We start from the raw sequence: 24,489 nt of genomic DNA on the forward strand, positions 1-24,489 counted from the left end.
TTGATTTGCTTGGCAGACACCCCATTGCAGGTCTACTAACGGTGCTGTACAACACCTCTTTTATTGAAAATGAGAAAAGCCAAAACCTTTGCCTCTCACAGAAGGGAGATACCAAAAATGATGCCGTTTAGCATTGTTTTCTGTAGTTAATATACTATCCCAGCAAGTATGAGCCAGCCTTCATAACAGTAACCCACACCTTTGTTCTTTCAGCCATGCTAACTGGAGTCTTTGTATTCCTCAGTGGCCTGAGAGGTGAATCCAACCCTTGCCAGAGCAGATCTGGCATTTAATGAAAGAAGAGACAAACGCTCAGACTACAAAAATGATTCCTCACTGGGTTGTGCATATTTCATGCCACCAAATAACTGTAGTAAAAGCTGTGTTTTAAGCCAGTAAAACTTACTTCGTTTTTGCCTGATGAGGGATCAGGTTCTGGAAAACACATCCAGAAATAAAACAAGTAAAACAGAGCAAACAGCTCTGTCCTATCAAGGTGATTTATATCCTGTTAACCAGAAAAAGAAAAAAACCAACATGCACAAGAGACATCTGGAAGTGAAAATTAACTAAAACCAGATCAGCGACATAAACAAGAGAGAAATACAGCCTCCAGATCTGTGTAGCTGAGCCTGATGGATATCACAAACTGGATTGCTTGAGGTTTTTATTTTTAAAAGAACACAACAAATCAGGGAGGATATTTTCCATTTAAAGCTATAACTTCTCAATTCAGGGATTTGTGAGGGCATAAAAGACACAAGCACAGAGGAAAAGAATCATCTGCCAACAGCTCTACATGAGTGTTGGTCCCAGAACAAATTCAATAACAATAACAATTATTTGAAAATCATTTTGGTTGCCAAAATTCATAACTAATATTATTTACAATCTGGCGTATGACCCCCCGTAGGTTTAATTGAATCAAAAAAAACATACTAACATACAGTCACATAAATAGTCATGCACAACTATTTGGAAACAATAGTTTAAATTTTAATTTTAAAAAAGCTAGTTAACCAAGAAAATTCTCCCCTGTAGCAGTATCTTCTTACACTGAGGGCTTTTGCTCCTGGTAGTGAAGGAATTTCTGAGTTTGGTGCGTTTCCTCTAAATGTGTGAGAAAGGCTGTAGATGCTCCTAGCTGAAGAAAATCTGGTTTTCACCTCATCGTTGACCTTGAAACCACTTTATTATTTTCTTGATTATCTAGCTATGAAATCTTCATCCAAATTGCAGTGGGATCTGCCATCTGTTTGATTCCCCTGCAGATCTGGGCAGAGCAGTTTTATGATCTGCTTCCACATCTATAATAGAGTGTATTTTTTTAAAGGTGGTAAACGCTACTGATTAAAAAACTAGGGGGATGTTGGTTTAGTTTTTCATTTTCAGTGTTAGCAAAAATATCTTCATGGAGCTTTCATTTGCTCATATCACCCCCAAACCCCACCAAAGCAAACATTTGCTAAAATAATGGTCAGCTAAGATCAGGAAAGATCAGGTTTTGAATTATATACCATTAGATCTTATGTACCAACAATACTGCCTTCCAAATTCAGAGTCCATAAGATTTTTAAGCCCAGAAGTAATTTTCAAGTACCAGACTGGTTTTGAAGTGCTGACAGATTAAAATGCTCTCTTGCTTTACTTAGAAGTTGACCCAGTTTGACAGAAAAATCTTCAGGAGAAAGTAAATGTAGAACTTTGTATTTTATTTGGTACTACTTCACAGTCTACAGCAATGTTCTGGAGGTCAGTAATGTTATCCAGGTGCTAAAAACCAAATCCTGCATCAAAAGTAGAAAGGTGTGCCTGGTTCTTTTATTCCTCCATGGAAATGGTGAGGTCTTTCTGTATGGTACCACATCCGTAGTGCACCCCCTCTGTAACTATTTTGTCCTGCTCCTGCACAGAAATAATACCATGTCAGTAATTCATAAGTATTACAGAGGCCCTTGCTGTGCTTCTGAAGTCATCAGAACCTAGTGAAAAGTAGTATGTAATTTAGTTTGGTTTTGTGTGACTTGTGCAGTCCTTATAGCTTCTTTACTTACGTACATTGTGGAACTGCCCCATGACAACCTCCCCAAGGGAGGTCTGTGGGATGAAAGATCCTGCACAGGTCTGCAGGCTGGGCTGGGCCTCGGAGAGGACTGCAAAATGCAAGGTGGAAGGAAAACACTGAAGTGGAAAAAAGGAAGAGTCAGAGAGACTTCATTTTTTAAATCCTGTAGATTCTCAGGCATCAAAGCGATGAATAAGAGACTTGCTGAATTCTTCTGCCCTGGAGGGGAAATTCAACACAAGTGTCACTGGGACGCCTGCAGTGATTCCCAGGGACTGAAGGCATGCTTTGCATCCCTCATCCATGAGGCCAGCATGATGGCAGGGAGACATGGGATGTTCTGGTACAGATCTGTGACTCTTGACCAGGTCAGAAGCCCCATGAGGAGCTGGACAGTGTGGGGGGGTCTTCAGAGATCATTTTCATGGTGTGTTGCAGTGCTGATGTTTATGCTGTCCCTTTTTTATGTTTTCTTTTGCCATATGAGATTGAGTATTAAGTGACTTTAAAGATATCATAAAAAAAGATATCTCAAATGAGTCAATAAACCATTTATCTCAATTCCTAATACAAGCATTTTTCTGTTGGTTGTCCAGGAAAAGAAGAAATGTTAGCAGATACAATTCAGGACAAACGTGAAAATCATACATTTTAAAGGCAATAAACTGATACAAAACTTTATTGGACTCGAGTATACATGTTGGAAATCACATATCTCAAAGGCAATAAGCTCACACAAAACAATAAACTGATGCAAAACTTTATCAGCCTCAACCATACATGTTAAAAAAAGAAAGCCCTACTTGTTTCCATGTTAATTAAAACTCTGAATATCTACAGTCTGAGCCAGCAGACCCAGTGTGACAGACCAGTGATGCAGGCGACTTTTGTGACTTATGCATCAGTGACAGTGGGGTGGGGGCTTGCCTGCCATGCTCTGTTCTAGGGACAATGGTACACATACAGGACCTGATCTCCTCGCTCCCAATGCTTGTTGCTGATACAGCTGTTGGTTTCACCTGCACACTGGGCTGAGTAGGCAGCTAACACAGCAAGGGGCTAGGAAAGCCTAAGGCAAAGCGGAGGAAAGTGATGATGTCCAAAATCAGTAAGAGAGGGGAAGATGTAGCCACCTTAGGGGCAGGATGTCAGAAAGTGAAGTCAGAGAGGCACCCCCTGGTATTACCCACCAGTGGCCATAAGGAGGAGGAGGGGAATCATGAAGCAGATGTCCTGGTGCCTTCCCTCTGTACCTCCCTTGCCCTTCTGCTCTTGCCTCCCTTTGCCTTGGATGCATTCTTTTGCTCTGGCTGCTCGAGCATATGGTGCTTTGTTTCCAGTGCCAGTGAGGATTTGTGAACAAGCTCCGTATGCTTCTTGGGTTCCTTGGGCTGAGTCCATCTCGGGTGGGTGGCCAGCCTGGAGCACAGGAATGGGCACAGGCATGTCTGTGATGTAGCTACAGAGGTAGCTTAGGCAAAGAGCACAGGTAGAGTGCTCAGCTTAACAGCTCAGGGAAGAGTGGCCATTCCCACCAAGGCTTCTCACAGTGTTTTCTCAAACCTTTGATTCAAGATGTGACGCCTGCAACCCTTACCTAAGCTGGCCCTGAGCCCAGGCATTCAAGAGCCTGGGAAGGGTAGGAGGGTGTGTTAGGGGCCTGACAGGTGGTGCTTCTTACAGCTGGTAAGCCCGACACAGAGTCCACAAGTGTTTGCTGCTCCTCTGCTTAGGGGAACAGAGCTCCTCACCCAATGGCTTAGGAAATTGTTGTGTGTTTGTGGAGGACACAAGGCTTCTCACTGAAGGAACTTGAGAGGGACCAGCAATGGGTGTCTCCAGGAAACAGTGCTAAGTTTGCTCCTCCTGAAGGAAGGGATGTGGGTGCAAAGCAGAAAAATCCTTCGCGAGGGAAGAAAAGCTGCTCATCCAAGAAACAAGCAGTATCTGAGTGAGCAGTTAACATCCACTCCATTCCCCAGCATCACAGGAAGCATCACATCTGCTCCAGAAAAAGGGCATCTAAGCTGGAGCTAGATCTTTAATGTGCTCATGTAACAGATACTTGTGTAAAACATGCAACACACGTTGCAAGTCCTTAAAAATCAAGACCTCTGCCTGCAGTGGCACTGAGGTGGGTACAAGATGTGCTATAAGTACCAGTCTTGTGTTCTTTGGTTGTTTGAAGATTTGTTGTCATAGACGTTATCTGCAATGAATTGTTTTTTCTAATGTTATTGCTTTATACAGCCTAATTCTACTTGCCAAAACACTAATTTGTTGTAATTTTTTCTCTTTCTATCACTAACTCGCTATCGCAAAATGCATGGCAGCTTTAAAAATCAATCATGTTTTCCGAAGACGTGAAGAGGAGCCACTGTTTAGAGGAGGAGAAGGAAACCTAGGCTGCACATCAAGAGAAAACACATTGGCTCAAAATTCCTGCAGTGTACCTCAAATTCCTTTCACTGTGTGCGTGGTCTCAGTTTTCCACCTTGAGTATGGCTATTTATCAAAGAGCTCTTGGTCTGACTGTGGCCTCTGTGGCGTTCTTCGCATTGTCCCTTGTCCTCTGCACTGTGTAAAGTAAAGATTGCTCTAAGTCTCCCAGAACATCTTCCCATTTCTTTCATCCTCCCACAGAGAATCAGGTCCTGCCAGTTGTACCCTAAGGTTAGTAGCAGAATTAGCAGGTCCTAATGTGACTCTCATCCTTTGACGAGTGCTTTGCCTCATCCTATGCTGTTGTGTCACGCTAACATAACATCTCTTTCCATTGCAGCAGAAGTTCCATACAGTGACCTCCCTCATCAGCATCCATGTCAGCCATAGTCCATCTCCCTCACACTTGAGCTTTCCCCATCCCTCTGTCCATAAGGTGAGGACATCCAGGATTCCCATTCCGCTTAAATAGCTGCATGATACTTTTTCAATACCGTTTCCAAACTGCAACTCTTTGGAGTGTTCTCTGCCAAAAGGAGGGGAACAGTGTTGCTTCAGGGCTCTTATGGCTGACACAAATAATCCAGTGTCTGCAGCTGGGTCAGCAGACTAGGAGCACCCCAGGCAAGAGGCTTGTTAGGGTCTCTCCACACATACCTACCAGTGGCTGCTGTCAGAGACGAGGTAAAGGGCTGGGCAGAGCCTTGCAGGCGTCCAGGCTGACCAATCTCTTACCCTGCACAGAAAAAAACACACAACATGCAGACATGTCAGTCAGGAGTCGGCATCTGTCACACAAGGGGGTGGCTGCACCTGCAGAACAGAAAAGCTGGAGTTTGCTGACTTGCACCTACTTCTTATGCAAACACTTACAGATCTGCAATGACAAGAGGCAACTTCTGCAGCACTGGAGAAGAGGTTGAGATTCCTCAGTTCTGCTTGCATTTGCTTCAGGGCAGATGTAGGAGAAATCTAGTGGAAACAAATCATGGTACACTCAAGAAAAGAAAAGGAGGAAAATGCAAATAGTACTGAACACTGTGGTGTTCACAGTTTAAGGTGCAGCTCCACCACATTTCTTGACAAAAACTAAATAACAGAAAACCATGGAGGAGGGGGACCTCACAGGTGCTTCTTAACCCCTTACATTGATCTTTCCAGAAGAAGAAATTATCTAATTCCTCACGAGGTCATTGTAAATTACCTACTGACCTTAAGAAAATGTCCAGGTGTTCCAGGGACACCAGAACAGAATCTGGTGCTGTTATTCAGAACTACAAAGAAAGAAAAAAAAAAAAAAGAAAGAAAGAAAGAAGAAACACAGTATTACAAACCAATCTGAGTGACTTGGCAAATGTGCAGGGTTAATTGCCACTTTATTGCTAAGGATGAAGATAATAAAATTGTATGGCTCCATTTTTCTCGCTGTGTATCAGAATTCCTATCAATTGCAGATGTAATAATGCTTCTCCTGAAGTAATATAGATATGCTCTTTGTGTATTTATGTGCTCTTTGTGTATTTTCTGCTTTCTGACCTCTTATCTTTTCCAAGTCCTCCACCCTTTCTCTGTAAGTGCTGGTGATCTTAATTTATCCTGTTGTGGTAATTAGTCACAAATGTATTTCTGTTCCATTCCCTTTGGAGAGGACACTTCACAAAGCTTCAGAGTAATCAGGAAAGCCATCGCAAGCCATGAGAACTATTTGCCTACAAAATAGCTATAAACTTCCCTTTCAAATCAAGACTGGAAAGGATCTTTCCTTCTTCCCTCCTGGATTTTTATTTGGAGGGGAGAAGAGGTCTGATCCATTGTAAATACTGATTTATCATGGTAGAGATAGTTGAGATCGTGTGTATAATGTATTATAATATTTATTTGTACAGTCATTGTAACATATTCCCTTTCCCCCACTTTAAGTCTCGTGTATTTGTCTGGAAAAAACCTTCTCACATTGAGTGGAGATGTGGGAGGGGGTTTGAAGATAAGGAATTAAATTTTTGGGGCTCTCAAACCATGACAGACATGCTCTGAGAAATACAAAAAAGTTATGAAAAGCTTATTTATATCAATATTACTGAAAAAAACCAGATACTACGTGCCTGCTCTGGAGGGAAACAGAATAATGGAAACCACACACTCCCTCCTGCCTCCACATAGTTGTGTGGCTTTTGGGACAAAGTTATTCAAGCTTTGGAAGTCATGATGTAAAGGATCAAGAACTTCATTGATCCCATAGCAAGTAACAATCCAGGGGCAAAGGAAGATCCCAGAATGGCAGAGATCTTTCTTTATAATCTAAAAATTATCATAAAACAGCACTAAACCAAACACTGCAAGTGGATATATCTAGTTGCCATCTGGCTTCTGGAAAGACTGAGTGTAAGCTTTACCTCAGTTTTGTTAATCTCTACACAAGTTCTGATCTTGTAACTGGTTAGTTTGTGTTGTTAAAGGTATAAAGTTCACTCTTTTTACCACTTTTTTTTGCCTAAACCTTCTTCTTTTTATCCTTGTTCCCTCGATGTCTCTTTTTGGCCTGTGTAAGAGCATACATAAACTGAGCATAGTTCATAAAGCATGATGTGCTTCCTATAAAGCATCCTAAGACTTTCTTAAATGGTCTAAGGAAGTTTCCCAGTGTTACTACTCCTTTCTTTGCAAACATGTGCTGCTTGTTCATCAGGTTAGGGTGGCACTGTTTTCTCAATACTGCAGAGCCATCCCACAAGCCCGTTAGCCTGAATTGGTGCTGAACATACATTTCATCCTAACTCATACCTGTTACCAAACCACTGAAGTTGATGCCTCTATTTGTTCCCTTATACCTGTGCTGCAGGAGACTGGACCTTTCTCATCAGTTGTTGTCAATGGGCATAGCTTGATTGACTTTGCCAATACTACACTTGTCTCCTTACAGGGTCTCTTCTGACAAATCATTCTCTGACACTGACTTTGTAACCCCCCCATCTCCTCCTTGGGGACCTATAAAGTCTGAGGCATCTTGAGAAGACACATTTTGGGGCCTGGGCCATCACTTGGTGATGCACCTGCCAAAAGCTTGCAGCTACCAGTCACATAACAAACTAACTGCTGTGCAAGATCTCTGCTTTCTTAGAGCTGAATTCCAATGTGGAGGTGCCAGTGGGACCTGTACAGAGTTGCCTGAACTCACCTGAGATACACAAGCGCAGCAAAATTATCAGGCACTTGTTTTTTTTCTTCTGCTTTCTGTGTTTTGTGAAAAAGATTTGTCTTTTCTTCATGGTGGACTGACACAGGCTGTGGGTTCTGCCAGCTGAGGACAGGTGCTGGCAGGACACATGGAGATGGAAGGACTCGGAAAAGGACAAAAAACCCCTCAAACCTCCGCTCTCCAGGGAGGATGAAGTGAGTGTGGATTATGAGCCAGAATGCTCAGTAAAGGGTAGTAGAGGTTGCAGCCTTTACAGTCAACAGCACCACAGTGAATCTGGGAAAGGCCAGAGTGGGTATGAAGAGAACAAAGCACCATATTTCATGTCACCTCCTGCAGTTGCAGAAGGGTGTGAGACCTTATCATGCTTGATGCAACGGCTGTTCACATCTTTCCACCACTTTCCCCAGAAAGTTTCTATTTAACCATCAAATAGCTAAGGTCAGGTGCAGGTAAGGATGGAAGTGCTCATTTTCACTTTCTACAATACAATACTCTCCTGTTGTGGGATGAGGGAGCTCCTTCTAGACCAATGCTTTGCAAACAGAATTATTCAGACAGGTGATATTTCCTGTGCATTATGAAGAAATAGGAGCTTATGGGCACTGATCATAAGCAGAATCCCCTGCAAACTGCTAGTGTAATAAAGAAATATTTTTCAAATTACAGTTAGGCAAAAATGTCCTATTTTGAAAAACTACAAAATGTTCTCTCTGCAGGGAGATGTGAAGAGCAATTATGCTCCCATCTTTGCAAACATGGATTACAGAACTGAAAATGTATTTTGCTTTACAAAAACTTGCTTTGATTTTGTTCTAGTAATACTTGAGAATCTGCACTCCCAAATCTGCAAAAAGATGATAAAATATTTTAAAAAGATAAATGTGTTTCCAAGCCACACATGAAGGCTAGCAATTGTTCAGTAATTCTATTTAAGCCTAAAATATTTGATGGCTTGGTGCTCTTGTCGTATTTTAACGGTATTTGCTGTAATCAGGCAGATTTATGTCCAGCTCTGTTCAGACATTCTCATTTTTAATCCAAAATTTGCCTCTTCATCCAGTAAAGTATATGCTGCTTCACTGTATGTCAGAAAGCAACTCAGAGTTCCTCCAAAGACAGTCTTGGCAGGAAGACTGTAGGTTCAAGTGGAGATAACACAGAGTCTCTTTTTCCCAATTCTCTGGACATAATGCCCACTAGGGACTGACATTAATGGAGAAAGGAACTGTATTTCCTTACAGGGACATTTCTTCTTGCACCTCTGTTTTCTCTCTGGTTCCCTGGTGCAAAACCCTCTGAGTTTTCACAACACTGCCAAGGGAGGCTCTATAGGCACTTGTGCAGTTTAGATCCCCAGCATATCCTTCTGAGAAGACTCAGGAGATGAATCTCAAATTAGGCACTAGAAGACAGAGTGACCTAAAATCACAGGCTATTGGCAGAAATCTTGAGTCTTTGTCAAAATCAGCATCTACCAAAATAGCCATGCATGCTTTCTGTTGGCTGGATATTTAAATTCTGATTGATATTATAGTTTGTTTCACGCTTTCTTAAAAACACCTGAAAGGGAGGGGAAGTATAACCATACCTACTGAAATAAATGGTTGCTGTCCCCTGGCCTGTGACAGTAGCATTTATCTTTTCTACAGCCCATATGAGGGGAAGGGAGAGAAGTCTCCTGCTCTTGCTTAGCTATTTTCTGTCAAAAAAATCTTAGTATAATTTTTGTACAGTGAATATTTATAACTGTTGTTACTGTCAATATAATTTTTTGCAGTTACTGCGCTTATTTACATTTTAATGGCCAAGTCAATAAAGATTTATGCACCTGTCATCTGAATTTTCCACAAAAGCAGTGATTGCTTAAAACCCCCAGTATCTCCTGCAGAATACTTCCCCCTCAAGCATCTTTTAGATGCCTTCATTGTTTTGGGAAATAGTAGGCTAACCAAGTCTTAAAGACATAAGTCAAACCCAGTAAAATCTTGCAGCAGTTTTCATGTCAAAACCTCTGCATATTACAAAAGCACTTGCTCAGGAACCATTTTTTTTCTATATATTATTTTAAACACTGTCCCTTGAGCGGCAAAGTCTGGTTTATCACTTTGGTTCATCTCAGATGCACAAACTACATTGCTTTTGTAGCTTGAGGAAATACGCTGCTTAGCGTTGACCTTGTTTTGATTTTAATGCAGTGAAAGGTACAGTTCAGAGCCCTGCTTTGTGGGGTGTGCAGGCATACCATTCAGGAGGGACATGCTATGCTCCAACGTTCACTCCCATGCACACATTACCCTCCTCCAAAATGTGAACTACAGAAAAGGAAACCTGAAGTCATTCCCTCTGCGCCTGCCCATGGTCTTGGCACAGGAGTTCGGGCTGCCAAGGCACGTGTGTGCCCTCATTCTGGCCATAGTTTTCCTGAAGGCAGCCACCCCACAAAGCCTTTTTTATCTCTACCCAGAGGAGTCCAGTGAGTCCCACACCACTGTTTTGCTGCAGCAGGGGCTCTGCAGCATCAGGTCCCTTTCCATTCCCAGACTAATGCAGTTATTTCTCTGCTGTCCATCACTTGCTGGATTTTACAGTGGGCTGGTGGCTGCAGGGAAAATAAGGAGAAGCTGGCTCTCTCCAGAGATCTGTTCTCTCTCTGGGGTGTACCCTCACTCCAGGTGGAGTTGAGCCAGGTCTGTTTCAGCTGAAGCTCAGGGTCTCAAAGACATGTAGAATTGCAAGGTTTCTGATCATTTTAGGCTGGGGTTCAATGTCTTTTTTTTAGGATAGAGTTGAGATTTGAGGGTGAGGTGAAGCCAAGGTTAGGGACCAGGCTTCAGAAGCATCTGAGCTTCACGACCTGCTCATTCATAGATCATAGATCCTACTGTCTCAGTGCAATCACCTGCGCTGGAGCTGCAAAGAGGCACGTCACAGGTGCAGGGCTGGAGGAGCCCTGGCCCCTCAAATGGCTTCGGTGCAGAGCTCTTGCTCTTACACAGCCTGGCTCACCCAGACTATGTGGCTGTAACCAGAGCACTGTCAAACCTGTCCTACATGCCCTTGCTCTGGTCTCCAGATTCTTGCAGCTTGCGCACAAACACACATTTTAATCGTGACACCAAAAGATATTTTCTCCCGTAAGGGCAATTCCCTCTCCAGCTTCGACCATCCAGAGCCCCCCTCCCCAAGCCCCTAAGCACCCCAAGCAACGCTTCTGAGCACCTTCCCGAGAAAAGGAGGGGGCCGAGGGGGTTCTTTCACTTCATCTTTCAAAACCTTCAGCCGCCCTCCCCCCGCCTCACCCGAGATATTCCAGTAAATTACACCCCGGGGGCAGATCCCTGTGCCCCGCGGCCACCCCCTGGCAGGTGATATTTCAGCCCCCTCTCCCCTCCTCTCGGCGGCCCGGGGCGGGGGTCCCCGGGCGGCAGCAGGAGGCGCGGTGAGCCCAGGCCGCGGCGAGCAGGGCGAGCCTGGTGCTGAGCTGAGCTCACCTCCCTCCGCCCCCCCCCCCCCGCTCTCTCCTCCCTCCCCCTCCCCTCCCTCCTCCTCCGCCTCCTCCCGCGCCCAGCCTGCAGCCGGGATCTCAGTATTATGGCATCGAGGAGAATGGAGACCAAACCCGTGATAACGTGTCTGAAAACTCTCCTCATCATCTACTCCTTCGTTTTCTGGGTGAGTGCGGAGCGGCGCGGCGCGGGCACACACCGACCACCCGGGCACGGCCCCGGCACCCCCGCGGCCCCCACCTGCCCGGGGCGGGGGGCGGCGGGGTCTCCGCAGCGCGGATCTGCCGGGAGGGCACCGCCGTGCCGTGCGGGGACGGACCGTATCGGCCGGAATACATATGTGTATACTCATATATGTGTATTTATATACACATATATATATATGTGTGTATTTATATTTTTATATATATGCACTTATATATATGTATATATACATTTATATATATACGCACTCATATATATATGTATATATGCGCACATATTTATAAACACACACACACATATATATATATATTTAAAGTAATGTTTTTTGCCTCTTCTCGCGCCGAGCACATACCCCCCGAGCCCCCGCCGGGGAAAGTTGCAGAGGTCTCTCCGACAGTCGCCTTGGCCGCCCCCCTTCCCCGCTGCCTCCCTTGGCCAGCCGAACCGGGGGGGCGGGGGGCTGCAAGGCGGCCCCCGCCCGTGTCCCGGCTGCTGCCACATCCCTGTCCCGCCGCGGGGCCCGGAGGTGCCACCTCGGTGCCCCCCGGTCCCTCCCCGGTGCTCACCTGGGCTCAGCGGGTGCTGCCCTCCGCCGCCGCCCGCGGTACCCGCCGCGGTATCCGCGTTTCGTAACCGGGCTCAGGCTCCCGCAAACCATTTTCCTGACCCAGATGCATTAATTGAGTTGCCGCGATTGACTGACGGGGGAGCCGGGCCGTGTTTCTCAGGCGACCCCGGGGGCTGGGGGATTTCGCAGCGTCCCGGCCTGTCAGTCGGTAGATCCCTGGCAGGAGCCGCGTATCGCGGCGGCGATCGGCAGATTAAAGTCCTTTTAATGGCACGCGGTGACAACACACGATAATGGCCCCGCTGTGCGCCGTTAGAGACCGTGATCCGCACATCATCGATACTGTGCCCTAAGGCGCATTTGTCACTTCCTAGCAAGGGGAGCTGATTGTGCTTTATCGGTTTAGTAGCTTTGTGCTATGAATAGTGCCTGCGAAACAGGGTGACTCAAATTTTCATCATTCTGCTTAAAAATGCATTCTAAACAAAGAATTGCTTATTCATGGCAATAGCGTTTGACAGCGTTATAGTGAACACTTTACTTCAGCTGTTTCAACTTTAACTGTTTTTTTTTTTTAAAGCATAACCAAAATGCATTTTGCTAATCCATATTTACAGCAGTACCTCTGTGTTATTGACACCCCCCCTGCTCCCCGGTATTTAACGTACACCCCCTCCCCCTTGTTCTTTAACAATTTTGGCGGTAGCCACAGCAGATGTATTTGATGACTGAAATGGATAAAAAGCCAGAATCATCTGTTGTTTTGTTTTGGTTTTTTTTTTGTTGGCAAGTAGATCCTTCACGCTAGTCTCAAGGAGGTAGGTTGCTAAGTTTATACACTTACCACAATTTCAAGACTCATCCTTTCCAGTCCTCAGTTCTCACTGGATCTATAAGAAGCCCCTCTTCTTCCTGTGATGAATGAGCAATTGCAGAAGCCCTGGCAAATTTACGGTGTCTTTTAAAATTGTGTCTTCTTTTAAAAGTGATCGCTGTGCCTGCTGTAGCCCGAAAAAAACAGAGGACTTAGATCGGCATGTCTGTTGAGCTAGCACATTTCACCAGCGCTAATCTCATTAAAAAAGAGAGAATTGTACATTGAGCCAAGCAGCTGGCTAAGGGCATTTGTGCCGTAGGCTGTCATGATGCCAGGCCAGGTTGACAGCTGGGACCTTGTAGGGTAAATAACACAGTTGAGCTCTAGTTTGGGCTCCGGCAACACAGCTGTGCTGGTGGGATGCTCTCCTGCAAATTATTTTACTCTAAACTATGTGTCAGGCTCCCATGTGTCCTGGTCTTCTCCAAGGGCATGGCCCACTCTTCTAGTTACTTAACATTTGGCAGCCCTCAGAGTGTTTGTCCACTTATCATCTTCCTTGAGCCCAGAAAAGGAGGAAGAAATAAACAGTTGGAGACAAAATCCTGCGACCATGAGCAAAGGAGAGTGAACTATCCTACTTGCTCTTCCATCTGGTTTCTCAAGGCACCAACCTATGGAAACCTAGGCAAGTCTCAGTGGGGGAAGACAGCAAAGGACTTTTAAAGGTCCAAAATATTTGACAGTAGACCCTAAGTCTTCATTAGTTCTTCCATGCTAAATAGAAGAACAAAAACTAATTCACATGTTCGGCCCCCTGCTAAGCTTTAAATCCAAATAACATAAATTGGAGCAGGTTACAGTTACTACCATGAGTGGAGCAGAAACCTAGTTCACTCTGGCCGTATGCTCCTTTTCTTTTTGCAGGCAAGTTTGAGAGCTGAAAGATGCATGGACTTGCCTCAACCCTCCCTCCATTATTTTCTAGGGTGCTTTTTGTACTCTCACAATCTGCTGGCTCCAGAGCCAGCGTAACTTGAATTTAGTCCCTGTGAATTCTCAGAGCTGAAAATATGGGAAGGATTCTATTGGAGGAACTATTTTAAAAATTTATTTCTTGGACTGATCTAAATACCAGAAGGAAACCATGCCAGCACCACAAATGGCTGCTTTGTAAATTTTCATTCTGACGGCTTTCCCACATTTTTTGGAGAGGCTGCAAGCTGATTTCTGAAGGAGGAAGCCCTGCGTTGCTTAGCTGCAGTTCGTATGGATTTTTTTTCTAGCTGTAGGGATGAAGTTGTGTTATAACACAGGGCAGAAAATTGTCCTGTGACAGGGTGGTGTGTGGTGGCAACCCTTCGGGTATTAAGCAAGTGGTTACAGACTCTGATGTGAGGGGACAGGGAGAGAAGATTTTTCTGTGCATCCAGTGAGCTGTTTTGAACCATCATGAAGGACTTCTCTTCATTTACATTGTTTATAATAAAATAAGAAAATCAATGTACACAGAAAGCTCGTATAACAAGTGATTTTCAGGGTTAAATATGAATTGCATTTGTATCAATGGGAGAGGTGCATATGAGTGAAGGCTTTTAGTATGAGCATTGAACGAGGCTCCACCGACTACATGGGAGCTGCAGGACCGTAATGAGGAGACATGGTTTGTTCAAATTTCATACTGTCTAGCTTGTTCCTCTCCAAATAGGTTTTATTTAATGGTGTTTGTTATTTTGATAGCTTCCTCTCCTCCCCCTCACCGCACTTCCCAACTTCTTTCCGTAAATGTATGAATATGGTAAAAAAATTCCATAAACAGAGATAACAAGCTTTTTATGTGCTCATATGTATTGTTATTCATAGAACACATTAAGTGCCTAAGGTTACCACTTTTGGTCCTTAAGGGATGTAGTAATAAAAATTCAACAGCCATTTTTTTCCTAATCAGAATTCTGTACTGAATGCATCTGATTTGGAACTAGAAGATTAAAAAAAGGTGATAAAAGCTCTGCTTGGCTGTTAGCTATTTTTATTTTTTTTTCCTTTTGGCTATCATAAATTGCTTGCATAGAAATCCGAGATATAACCTGTCTTGTTTTTAAGAGAAGATGAATTTTGGATTAGAATGCAAAATGATTTTTTTTATATAGGAGAACGAAACCTTGAAGCGCCTCTCAGTACCTTGTAATTATCTAACACTTAAGTAACCTTTTGTCTTAAAACATGTGTATACTTAATACTTCATTGTAGCCTTCAAAATATATTTTGTTACCAAATTAACTGCCTGCCTCAATGTGTTTTGGGAGGCAGCTTTAAGGGTGCATGCATCGGTCCTTAAAGTCATATGGCTGCAGAAAACAGGTTTCATCTTCCATGCAAAGCTTCTTGTTGCCCCAAATAGGCACCGTAGCAAAGTGATTACCTTCCAATTTTAGGCCCTGTGAGACACTTGGCACTCAGATGAGTGCTTTGTGTGTGCTGTACTGCTGGTATTGGGGTTTCTTGCTGTTCATTAATGTAATAAAAGCATAGAAGAAGAGTTTCCACGCAGACATTTTTCCAAGGTGAGTCACTGATCTGAAGAGCACCTTCCAAAGTCAATGTTTTGGAGACTGCATTAGGTTCTTGGAACTTGGCTTGTCTTTTGCAATGTGACAAAATCTGAACTAAGATAGCTATTTGCAGTAGTGGTAGTTTAGTTTTCCAAGTTTTTATCCCTTTGAAAATGGACCTGTGCATCCTGGTAGGACCCCTTGGAGGTTGGCAAGTGGCAGGAGATCTGTGGACTGGAGTGTGGTGGGACAGGTAAGTGTTGCCTGGCTGTGAGGCCACAGCCAGCACTGTGATTTTAAACCAGGTTGAAATTGCCTGTTTTCTTGTAGTTCATCTTCTTTTAGCCAGTTCCTCTGGTGGCTGCAGTGTCACTGGTGTGGAGGTCAGGGGGTCAGAAGGTGGCCCATGAAGGATGATGGGCTCAGGCCCTCTCTAGCATGGGGGGCACTGGGAGAGTTGGTGTCTCCTTTGAATCCCAACCCCCTGCCACCCCCCCTGTTTCCATCTTCTTTCAGGCTTCCCGAAAAGGAGGTCACTGGTGGGGGGCTGTGAGTGGCTGTGGTGTTGGGGCAGGCAGCTCCTGATCCTTGTGCTGTGGTGGTAGGGTGGAGGCAGCATTCACCCACCATTCCAGGAGCTCACAAAGCCATTTTCTGGGAAATGCCTGAGACAAAGAGCAAGTGGCCTCCCCTGTAACACAGATTTATGGCTCCACTGCTGACCCATCTTCAAATGCAACCTTTTTAGCCATGCATTATAATATGGGATTAAATTTGCGTGTCCCTTTGAGTTACTAGTGGCATTAGTCATCTTCGCTATGAGTGTCCAGCTGGGTTGCTGAAATTACTGGTTTTCTCCCCAGAAATTCTTTGCAGTGCTTATGCATTATTTTCTGCATGTTTCTGGTCTTTGTAATACCTCTTAAAATGCTTATATTCTTTCTTTAATTTTTTTTAAAAATATCTGTTAGCAGATGGTTTTAGAGGAAATATTTGGGGAAAATTTTAGCTTTCCCATGTGGCTTAGATTGCTCAGTCTTTTGGTGGTTCCACTGACTGCAAAGTCAACATCGCTATACTTTTAGAAAGAAATGTTATTATTCAGACATAGTTACCTGAATTAAAAAAAAAACACACTCTCAATAATGCAAAAAATCCCCCCATCATGATGGATTTGGAGTGCTCTGTGGTTTAGGCACAAATCTCATGCAGTTGCCTCCTTAAGTCAGTTGTTTCCTGTTCTGCTCACATAATGATAAACATGAAAGATTAAAGATAGTGGTGTTTTCTTGTGAGTATAGCCCAAGGTGAATTCTGTTGGCTAAATAAATAACTGGATTTAAAAAACAACAAATAAAGGCTAGATGGTGTTTTAAATCATAACTCCAGAGTCAGTTTTCTAAGTTTCCTCTTGGGATATGTACCCAACTTGGCTTAGTTTTGTGGTGGTTTTGGTGCGATTTTTTGTTTTTATTACAGTATGGTACAAAAACCCCTTGATGATAGTCCTCACAGATGAGATCTATGCCAGCAGGGCAGCTCCAGACAGTGTGGGTAAATAGAGAAGATTATGATTTTGATGTGTGTTCCATACCTAGTGCTGGGGCTGTTGTTGCCAGCATGCAGAACCTCTGTCTGTTACCCCAGGGTCACCTATGGGTGGGATGTCACAGGGGAAGCTTCCATGTGGCATGGATTGTGCCTTCAGACATTTCTAGGACCTCACTCTGTTCCCCTCCTTGGCAAGAAATTGGTTTTAAGAGTGTAGTCAGTTTGCCTATTTTGGAGCAGAGAAATTGGCAAGTTGGTGCAGTTTTTGTGTTGCCAGTGCCCATTCACATTCTGAAAATTGTGTGTTTATGGTACCAATTAGCACTGTACACTTCATTTAAATGAATAATTGACTTTGCTGTTGGCCAAATGCTCCTTCTTTTTTATTTGTTTAAGTATGGTTATGTCTCAGCAAAGTACTTGCTAGCCCTCGACGTTGGAGTTCGTATCTGGACAGTTCTCTAGTTTGAGGATGGTAACTTTTTCACATTAACAGGTCAGTTTGGACTGGTGAAGAGGGACAGTGGGTGACTTGAAGTATTTCATTTGTATTTGGGAAGACACAGGATGCATTCACAACAAGCAGTGGCAGAAGCCCTTGCTTTTTCCAAGGGGATGGAGGTGTGGGGGAGTACCGCTGTATGTGTAGTAAACATTGGCTGTTTAGCATTCACTCCTGCTCTAGCCAACCTGTTGTGTGGCCTAAACAGTGTAAACAGAAATTCTAAGGAAGGATGCTGGGGAGGCCTTGCTATCACTTTTCCATTGAAACAGCAGCAGAGTCCTTTTTCTTGGATTCTGGTTCATACCAGCCATGCTTGTCAAGGAAACGGAGGCAATTATTGTAGGTAAACCAAGGGAATTTAAAATGGATCCAATAATCTGATTTTATCTGTGGTTCTGTGACTATTTATCAATTCCTTGTGCTGTCAGGGATCTAAATTAGGTTACCTGGTATTGTTAGCTGTCTCCATCTCTGGATTTTTATCATCATTTCTTCAGTTGTTGTAACTGTCCTACAAATTTACATGCCAATGAGTTAATAGATGAATATCTAGAAAGGCTCTTTGTGCACTGAGCTTGCAGAAACATCTCCTTCAATCTTTCACATGCATTTTAAGCCTAGAGATTCTTGTTACATAGATACCAGCTTTACTGTAATACTGAGTCTGTTCTGCAGCTACCAAATTTGCAGTTTTCAGCCCTCAGTGTCTTGCAAACCTTGGTGACCGAATCTTTAGAATAAAATGCAAGACTACAGAGGTGACTGTAGGGAGCAGACAACAGATACTGTAAGGCTGTTTTTATTTACATAATGTTATTTCTTTGGGCTCACCCTATTAATTAACATTTAATCATCTCTCAGAGAATAGATCCTTCACTTTGGTAGAACGTGCTTCTTTCCATCTTAGCTTTCTTTCTCGGTGGTGAGCAGATGGCTTATATATATAACAGTTCTGGGTTATGAGAGGGAAGTATTTAAATTTCTCCTGTACTAAAGAGACTCTGAAGCATGGCACACTTGTGTCTTACAGGATTATCATTACTTCATTGCTGAGTTGGTTCTTTGAGCTCTGGGAGTAGGCCACAGGATTTTTAGGAGCTGTAGTAAAAGAGTGGAAGCAATGCTGCTAATACTAATTTTGCTGTAATTTCCATGTAGTGTTTTGCAAGATGTTTTCCAGATGTTCTGTTTTCATCTATGTGGTTCTGGGGACAGTGCTAAAATCTTTAATAGAAGCAAGCAGCTCCCCTTCCCTCTCCGTTTCTTGCCTTACTCATCTCCCTGAACTTCTGTGCTGAGTTCAATTGGTGGCTGGTCACTGTGTGATACCAGCAGTGACTCCCTCCCAGAAGTCAAGCAGGGTGCACCACAAGGCAACAGCCTGGGCTGGGAAGAAGGCTGAAACTGTGCCTTACCATGGTTTATTTCTGAGAGTTATTTGCTGTGAGCTTTGAAAAAAGGTTGTGTTTGGTTTGGGTTGCATGTGGATTAGGATGGATCAAAATGTTCCTTTTGTTTTTTTTTCATATTCAAGAATTTTTTTAAAGGGTTTATTTGCTAGGAGAATGTGATGATGTGAATAACAAGGCGACGGATTTAATCTGCAGAAGTCTGTGGATCTTGGGAGCAGACCTGAGGAAAAGGTTGACATGCTTATATGGTGCTGCAGAGAAGGAGGAGAGGAGAGAGTGAAACTCTGTAAATATCGTAGGAAAAGAAGCACTTACAGTTCCCTAAAACTGGGAAGGGAAGGAAGCCCCTGCTGTATGACCCATATAACCACTGAGTGCCTTAATGCCTTTGAACAGAAATGATCAGCTCAGACCTGCTGATGCCACAGGATTGAAGTTGTCAGTGAAGCTGTCAAGTTCTTCAGGATCTTGTTCCTGACCAGATTACAGGCACTGCTCTGAAGAATGCACTACACAGGAGCAGCAAATTGCACTGAATTGCACCAGCACAGTATGTTTGTAACTCACTCTTAGCACATGAGAAATTCTTGTTGCGAGGACCTAAATACAACCCCTGCAACTGAAGAGTCAGCTGCACCATGCTGATTTAATGATTTGATAAGCTTTAAAAGCCTTTATCATTTGGACAGAGTTTCTGATGGGTTGGCCTTCATCTGGCAACAACTTTGAACAGTTTAGAAAATTCCTATTCAGCATATTTGGCAACCAAACACAAAAAAACTGCTCATTTAGTATATTTCTAAAAATAAATGGGAGCTATATCACAACCTGAAATTTTTTGATGGAGGTAGTCTTCTCTGGGATGGAAACTGTTGGTAACTTGAGTAATCCTAAAAAAAGAAAGTTTTCAAAGAAATGAGAATTTTCTGAATATGCCAGATAATGTTGACGTTCCTTTTTTGTAGCTGGGCTTGGAACTAGGCCAGTTTATGGCATCACTGGTTTTTGTCGTGGCATAAGTTGCATCAGTCCAAGTGGGCAGCACCAAGGCTTCAAAGTTGTGTCTGGGGCTTGGGGCCCAACCGGAGGTGAAAATCTGTGGCACAGTCTGGGGAACTGGGGTCTGCAAGCCCAAGCACTCTGCAAGGATAAACGCCTGGATTGCACTTTTTTTCCCATTTTACAAGATAACACAAATGTGTGCAGCAGTGTGCAGCTTGCCTGGCCTGTCCAGGTGCTCTACTCTGACCTCACCAAAGCAAAGGTGAAGGACACTGTATACAAATTATGGCAACACGTGCAAGTCAATTCCAAAAGCTATTTGAGATGGATGATTGATGCAAGTTTCCTACAATGAAGGTGAAGGGGGAAAATCCTTTGATTTTTGTTGTGTTCCCTAATAGTCTCCTGGCTAAAGCATTTTCATTTCAAATAGCTATGGCCACCACTGTATCAAAAGGCAGTCAAAACACCAGGAATGTGTCAGGAAAGTTGTGGCTTTCATTCTTGCAAGAACAGATCAAGATAAAAGAGAGGACGCTTTCCAGGTATGCATTAACAGAAAGAAGAATAGGTAGAAACTCAATCCTCCTGTATGCATTTCACTTCAATAGTACTTAACATCTAACTGTCTCTAATTAGGCTTGGAATGGAAACATAATTAAGTGCATGTCACTTCTGTTTCTCTTTGAAAACAAAGAGGAAACAAATACAGATAGGTTACCCTCAGGACCTTGATGCTCTTCCTGATGGCTGCATCTTATGGTTGGGATCATTTTTACAGGTGCAGCTGCCCTGTGCTGAGAGTAGGACTTGCTGCTCTGCATTGTGCACTGATTGCAGACAGAGAGTGATTTGATTTACCTGCAAAATAATGTCTTACAGGAAACCAGCAGCTGATATTTTTGCATGTTTAGAGATTCTCTTTTTTTTCTTTTTCAACTTCCTCTAGATTTACAGGTCATTTATTCTATGGTAGAGCTGCTTTTTTGTATAGCTGAGTCTCTGAGTCAGTGTGGAGTTGCTAGTGAATGCTGAGAAGAGTTTATCTGGAACTGAGTTTCTCTTTCCAGTTACTTCAGGAAAAACAGATGAGTTAAATCGTGCAGATCAAACAACCTGGAGGCTTAAATTGATCTTTCTTGTCCCAGAACAACTTATAGACCATCTATGCATCACCTGCAGACCTCAGGGTTTTGGGTTTTTCTGTGTAAGTGAGGACTAAAAACTCCTGAAGAAAGAACCAGGACCTTAAGATGCTGGGAAGCTGACTGTCAGGAATGTTTCAGTATTATTTCTTGGAACATAGAATCCAGGCCTCAGTGTATTCCTTGCTTCCTGTTCTCGCAAATCAGGAGCTGATGCAAAGGGATTGAAGCAGGATTTTCTAATGGAAGGTCACACCTTTTAAAAAGGAAAAAAAAGCAGTTCACAGGGATGGCACTACAGGTTTATTTCTCTCCTGGCAGGTAGGACTGGGGACACTCGTGGCCTTTCTAGGAGGCAGCATGACTTTGCTGCATTTACTGAATATGTGCAGGATTCCCGTGCAGCTTTCAGAACACTTGTGCAAAATTCCCTGGCAGGATGGGGCAACCATTGTTTCTGCCCATGATCTTGTAAATAAATAGTTTCTTATGGAAAAATACTCTTTTTTAAATCTTTCCCCTTTGGTCTTCCTACTTCAAAATGATGCTTTCACTGAGCATCCTCTGGGCATGGAAAGAACAGCTCAGTGCCCTCTGTCCCCTGCTCAGCACTGAATTCACCCACCCTCAGCTGTGTTTACTGGCGTGGTCACCAGAGGTATATGCAAGACAGGATCATGGGTCCTTGTCCCATCCAAGGTGGTCCCTGCCACAGCCAGGGGACAGCCAGCAGCCCTCTGGACAGGGTAAGAGCACTGCCAGGCTCTGCCCTGGGGCACGCAGGTGTGGGGTGGGCTGTCCCACTGTGCTCACCAGCCGGTGAAATTACAAGCTGCAGGAGATGTGCTGGACCAACCACTGTGGGTAATAAACAGTATTTCATCCAGCACTTGTGTTATTTTCAACTGAAACCAGAAACAAAAATAAAACCTCCCACTTCCAGGACTTTTGTGTTTCGTAAGCAAAAACCAGTTGCTTTCTGACAAGATGGTTGTACTTAAAATAGGTATGTCTGTGGTAGAGAGAATTTTCAGCTCATGAAGTTGTTCAAAATGATATGGAAAAGTTGCCTCGGTTTCTGTGAGCTGGCATGTGTGATATGCATGCAATACTCTTTAACCCAAACCAAACCTGGCCCCTGTTGTACGGAAACCTGAGCATGCTGCACCATAGCTATTTTTTAACAGAAGTATCAGATTTAAAGTGTTCCCTCCCCCCCTCATTCACTGACCTTACATTGCTGGAGGACCAGACAGGATTAATTCCTCTGCTGTGAAGAATATCCAGTATTAAAGCAAGGAGCTGGGTTGTTTCCTGGAGCAATGCAATCCCTAGATGATCAAGAATATAACTGAGCCACAACCGCTTAGTTGAATTCTCCTCCTAATTTCATTAAGTGCTTGGCTTTCCAGTCTCATGCCAGATATTAGGCCAAGATGAATTCCTATTTTTTCCACCACCACGGAATATGAAAAATACAGAAGACTGCAGACCTCTAAATCATCTGAAAGATGTTGAGAATAATTTCATGCGAAGACTTTACTCTTAGGTAATCAATCAAGTTATTAAGGATATAAAAATAAGAGCTACCTCATCAGTGAGGAACAGAGTTAAGCAGTTTCTGTTCTAGTACCATTCACCAGCTGATCAGTTGTGCACCCAAGCCCAAGTCTGTCTGGTAGTAACATGTGCCCCTTGAAAAGATATTTGCTCTACATCATATGTTAGTGCAATACTGGCAAGCAAAATAATATGAAATAAAAAGACATTTTAAGAAGAATTACATCAGGGGTTGATGAGCACATGTGGGTGGACTGAGCTTTGTCCATATGAAAGGTGTAAAATATCTTGTAAAGTCATCTTGCTCTGCTTAAAAACAGTGGGAAGCAAATATGACTGAACTATCTTATGCAGTCAGGCAATGGCTTTTGAAACCCCCCTGTGCTTAATATTCAAGTTCAGTGAAACAGATAGTTATTATTCCCATAGACTTGGGATTGGGAGCGTTTAGCGTTCATCCTTGTGCTGGATATCTCAGCAGGATAAACCCTGTTTCCCTCCCTCTGTCCAGATGGAGGATTTGTAAAGTTCTGCCTCCTGTCTCTAGACGTGCTTTGGTTGCCCTATGACGTTGCAACATGACATCATTTTGCAATATGTGTGATCCTCTGACATGTCAGTTCTTCTGAAGCTTAGATGGACCCTAAAAGAAGTAGAATTGTGTTTAAAATTTTGCAGCTTCTATGAAAACAAAACCTAAACTGAAAAAGGCAGGAGCAAAAGACTCAATCTGCAGATGTGTTGATGAGTTGGTGAAGTAGTGTGAGATCACACATGAGTCAGCTGGTAGACGAATAAATGCTGAGTATTATGGCTGGCACCAGAGGCCATGGCAGAGTGCACATTCTTTGGATTAAATTCAGAACAAATTCAGAAAAAAATGGACTCTACACCCTGTATGTATGTAGGGTGGATTGTTTACAACATTGACAAATGTATATTGTGTTTTCCTAGTTCTTAAGTGCAATTACTTATGGCAAAACTAAACCTTTGGATTTATTTACCAGTGGTAGTCCTTAAAAAATAGAAGTTGGCATGTCCATTTTATAGATGGAGACATTGATGAAAATCCAGCAGTGTGTCTAAGGAACGGTTTGGTCAAATTTGGCACAGCTGTGAGTCAGTTATTTTAAGTCCTTGACTGTAATTATTACATTGTAGCACTCACTTTGACATCTTATTCCAATTGCAAGAATAGCAAGCTAAAATAAAAATTGCACTTTACCTGATGTTAAGGCAGCCTGTAGAGTGTGGGAATGTTTCTGAGAAGTCTAATGAATACTGCTTGTGGAGAGAGATTATGATGGAGCAGCTGGCTGTATCTGAACTATGGCATTGGTACACCATGATGTTTCTTTATTCTGAAGTTGCATATACATAATGCACTGGAAAAAGCATTTCAGACTACTCAGTATCCTGGGAGAGGGAGCACTGCTGCTGGTGCGTGAGAGCAAGTCCCAAGGTGAGTGGGCTTCCACAGCTGGGAATGATCCACACAACTTTCCTGGCTTCATAGATCAGGCAGGCTCTTTTGTGGGGGGGGGAAACTTCTGTCATGCAGGGCATAGGGGGGATAGTTTTCCTTCATGGAAAAACATTCACATTTCTGTAGATGGATATCCACCTTTATTTTGAAAGATCATTTGGCTGAGAAACAAGCATGTTGACACACTTATTCAAAGAGAGGAGACTTGTTGTGCCTGCCTAAGAATGTCCTCATCCTTTTTGTGCTGTCAGTGATCTGTTATCTCCATGGTGTGTTCCAAGTGTAGCAAGCAGGATCAAGTTTAAATGGTGACCTCCAGAACAAGGTGGTTACCCTGCTGCAGACATGAGGATATGGAGAAAGGTTTTGCTAACATGGAGCTCTGGTTAAAGACCAGTGTGCAGAATTTTGTCATTTGTGGATTCTGCCAGATTCTGAGTGAGATTATCAAGTGCTTCTATGAACTGGACTGACT

General features: G+C 43.4%; 1 protein-coding gene and 2 long non-coding RNA genes across 3 annotated transcripts in view; 2 read left to right on the plus strand and 1 right to left on the minus strand.

Annotated features, from left to right (window-relative positions):
* Window positions 1–4,848: 4,848 nt before the first annotated feature.
* LOC127481893 (uncharacterized) lies at window positions 4,849–13,841 on the minus strand. The gene is made up of 5 exons (XR_007908370.1): window positions 11,983–13,841; window positions 5,720–5,781; window positions 5,381–5,479; window positions 5,169–5,243; window positions 4,849–5,033 (listed from the first exon to the last, which is right to left on the minus strand). It is a non-coding gene; the product is annotated as an uncharacterized LOC127481893 (long non-coding RNA).
* The window catches only part of TSPAN7 (tetraspanin 7), a 95,193-nt gene continuing 81,938 nt past the window's right edge, over window positions 11,235–24,489 (plus strand). The window contains exon 1 of the mRNA XM_051811701.1: window positions 11,235–11,378. Within this exon, the coding sequence (XP_051667661.1) occupies window positions 11,298–11,378 (81 nt within the window). The 5' untranslated portion in view covers window positions 11,235–11,297. The remainder of the gene's footprint in view (window positions 11,379–24,489) is intronic.
* LOC127481895 (uncharacterized) lies at window positions 13,859–22,734 on the plus strand. Its single transcript, XR_007908375.1, has 3 exons — window positions 13,859–15,365; window positions 15,549–17,400; window positions 19,218–22,734. It is a non-coding gene; the product is annotated as an uncharacterized LOC127481895 (long non-coding RNA).

This window comes from Manacus candei, unplaced genomic scaffold (genome assembly GCF_025592945.1).
Source record: "Manacus candei isolate 608988 ecotype Guabito, Panama unplaced genomic scaffold, ASM2559294v1 h1tg000083l, whole genome shotgun sequence".
NCBI lineage: Eukaryota > Metazoa > Chordata > Aves > Passeriformes > Pipridae > Manacus > Manacus candei.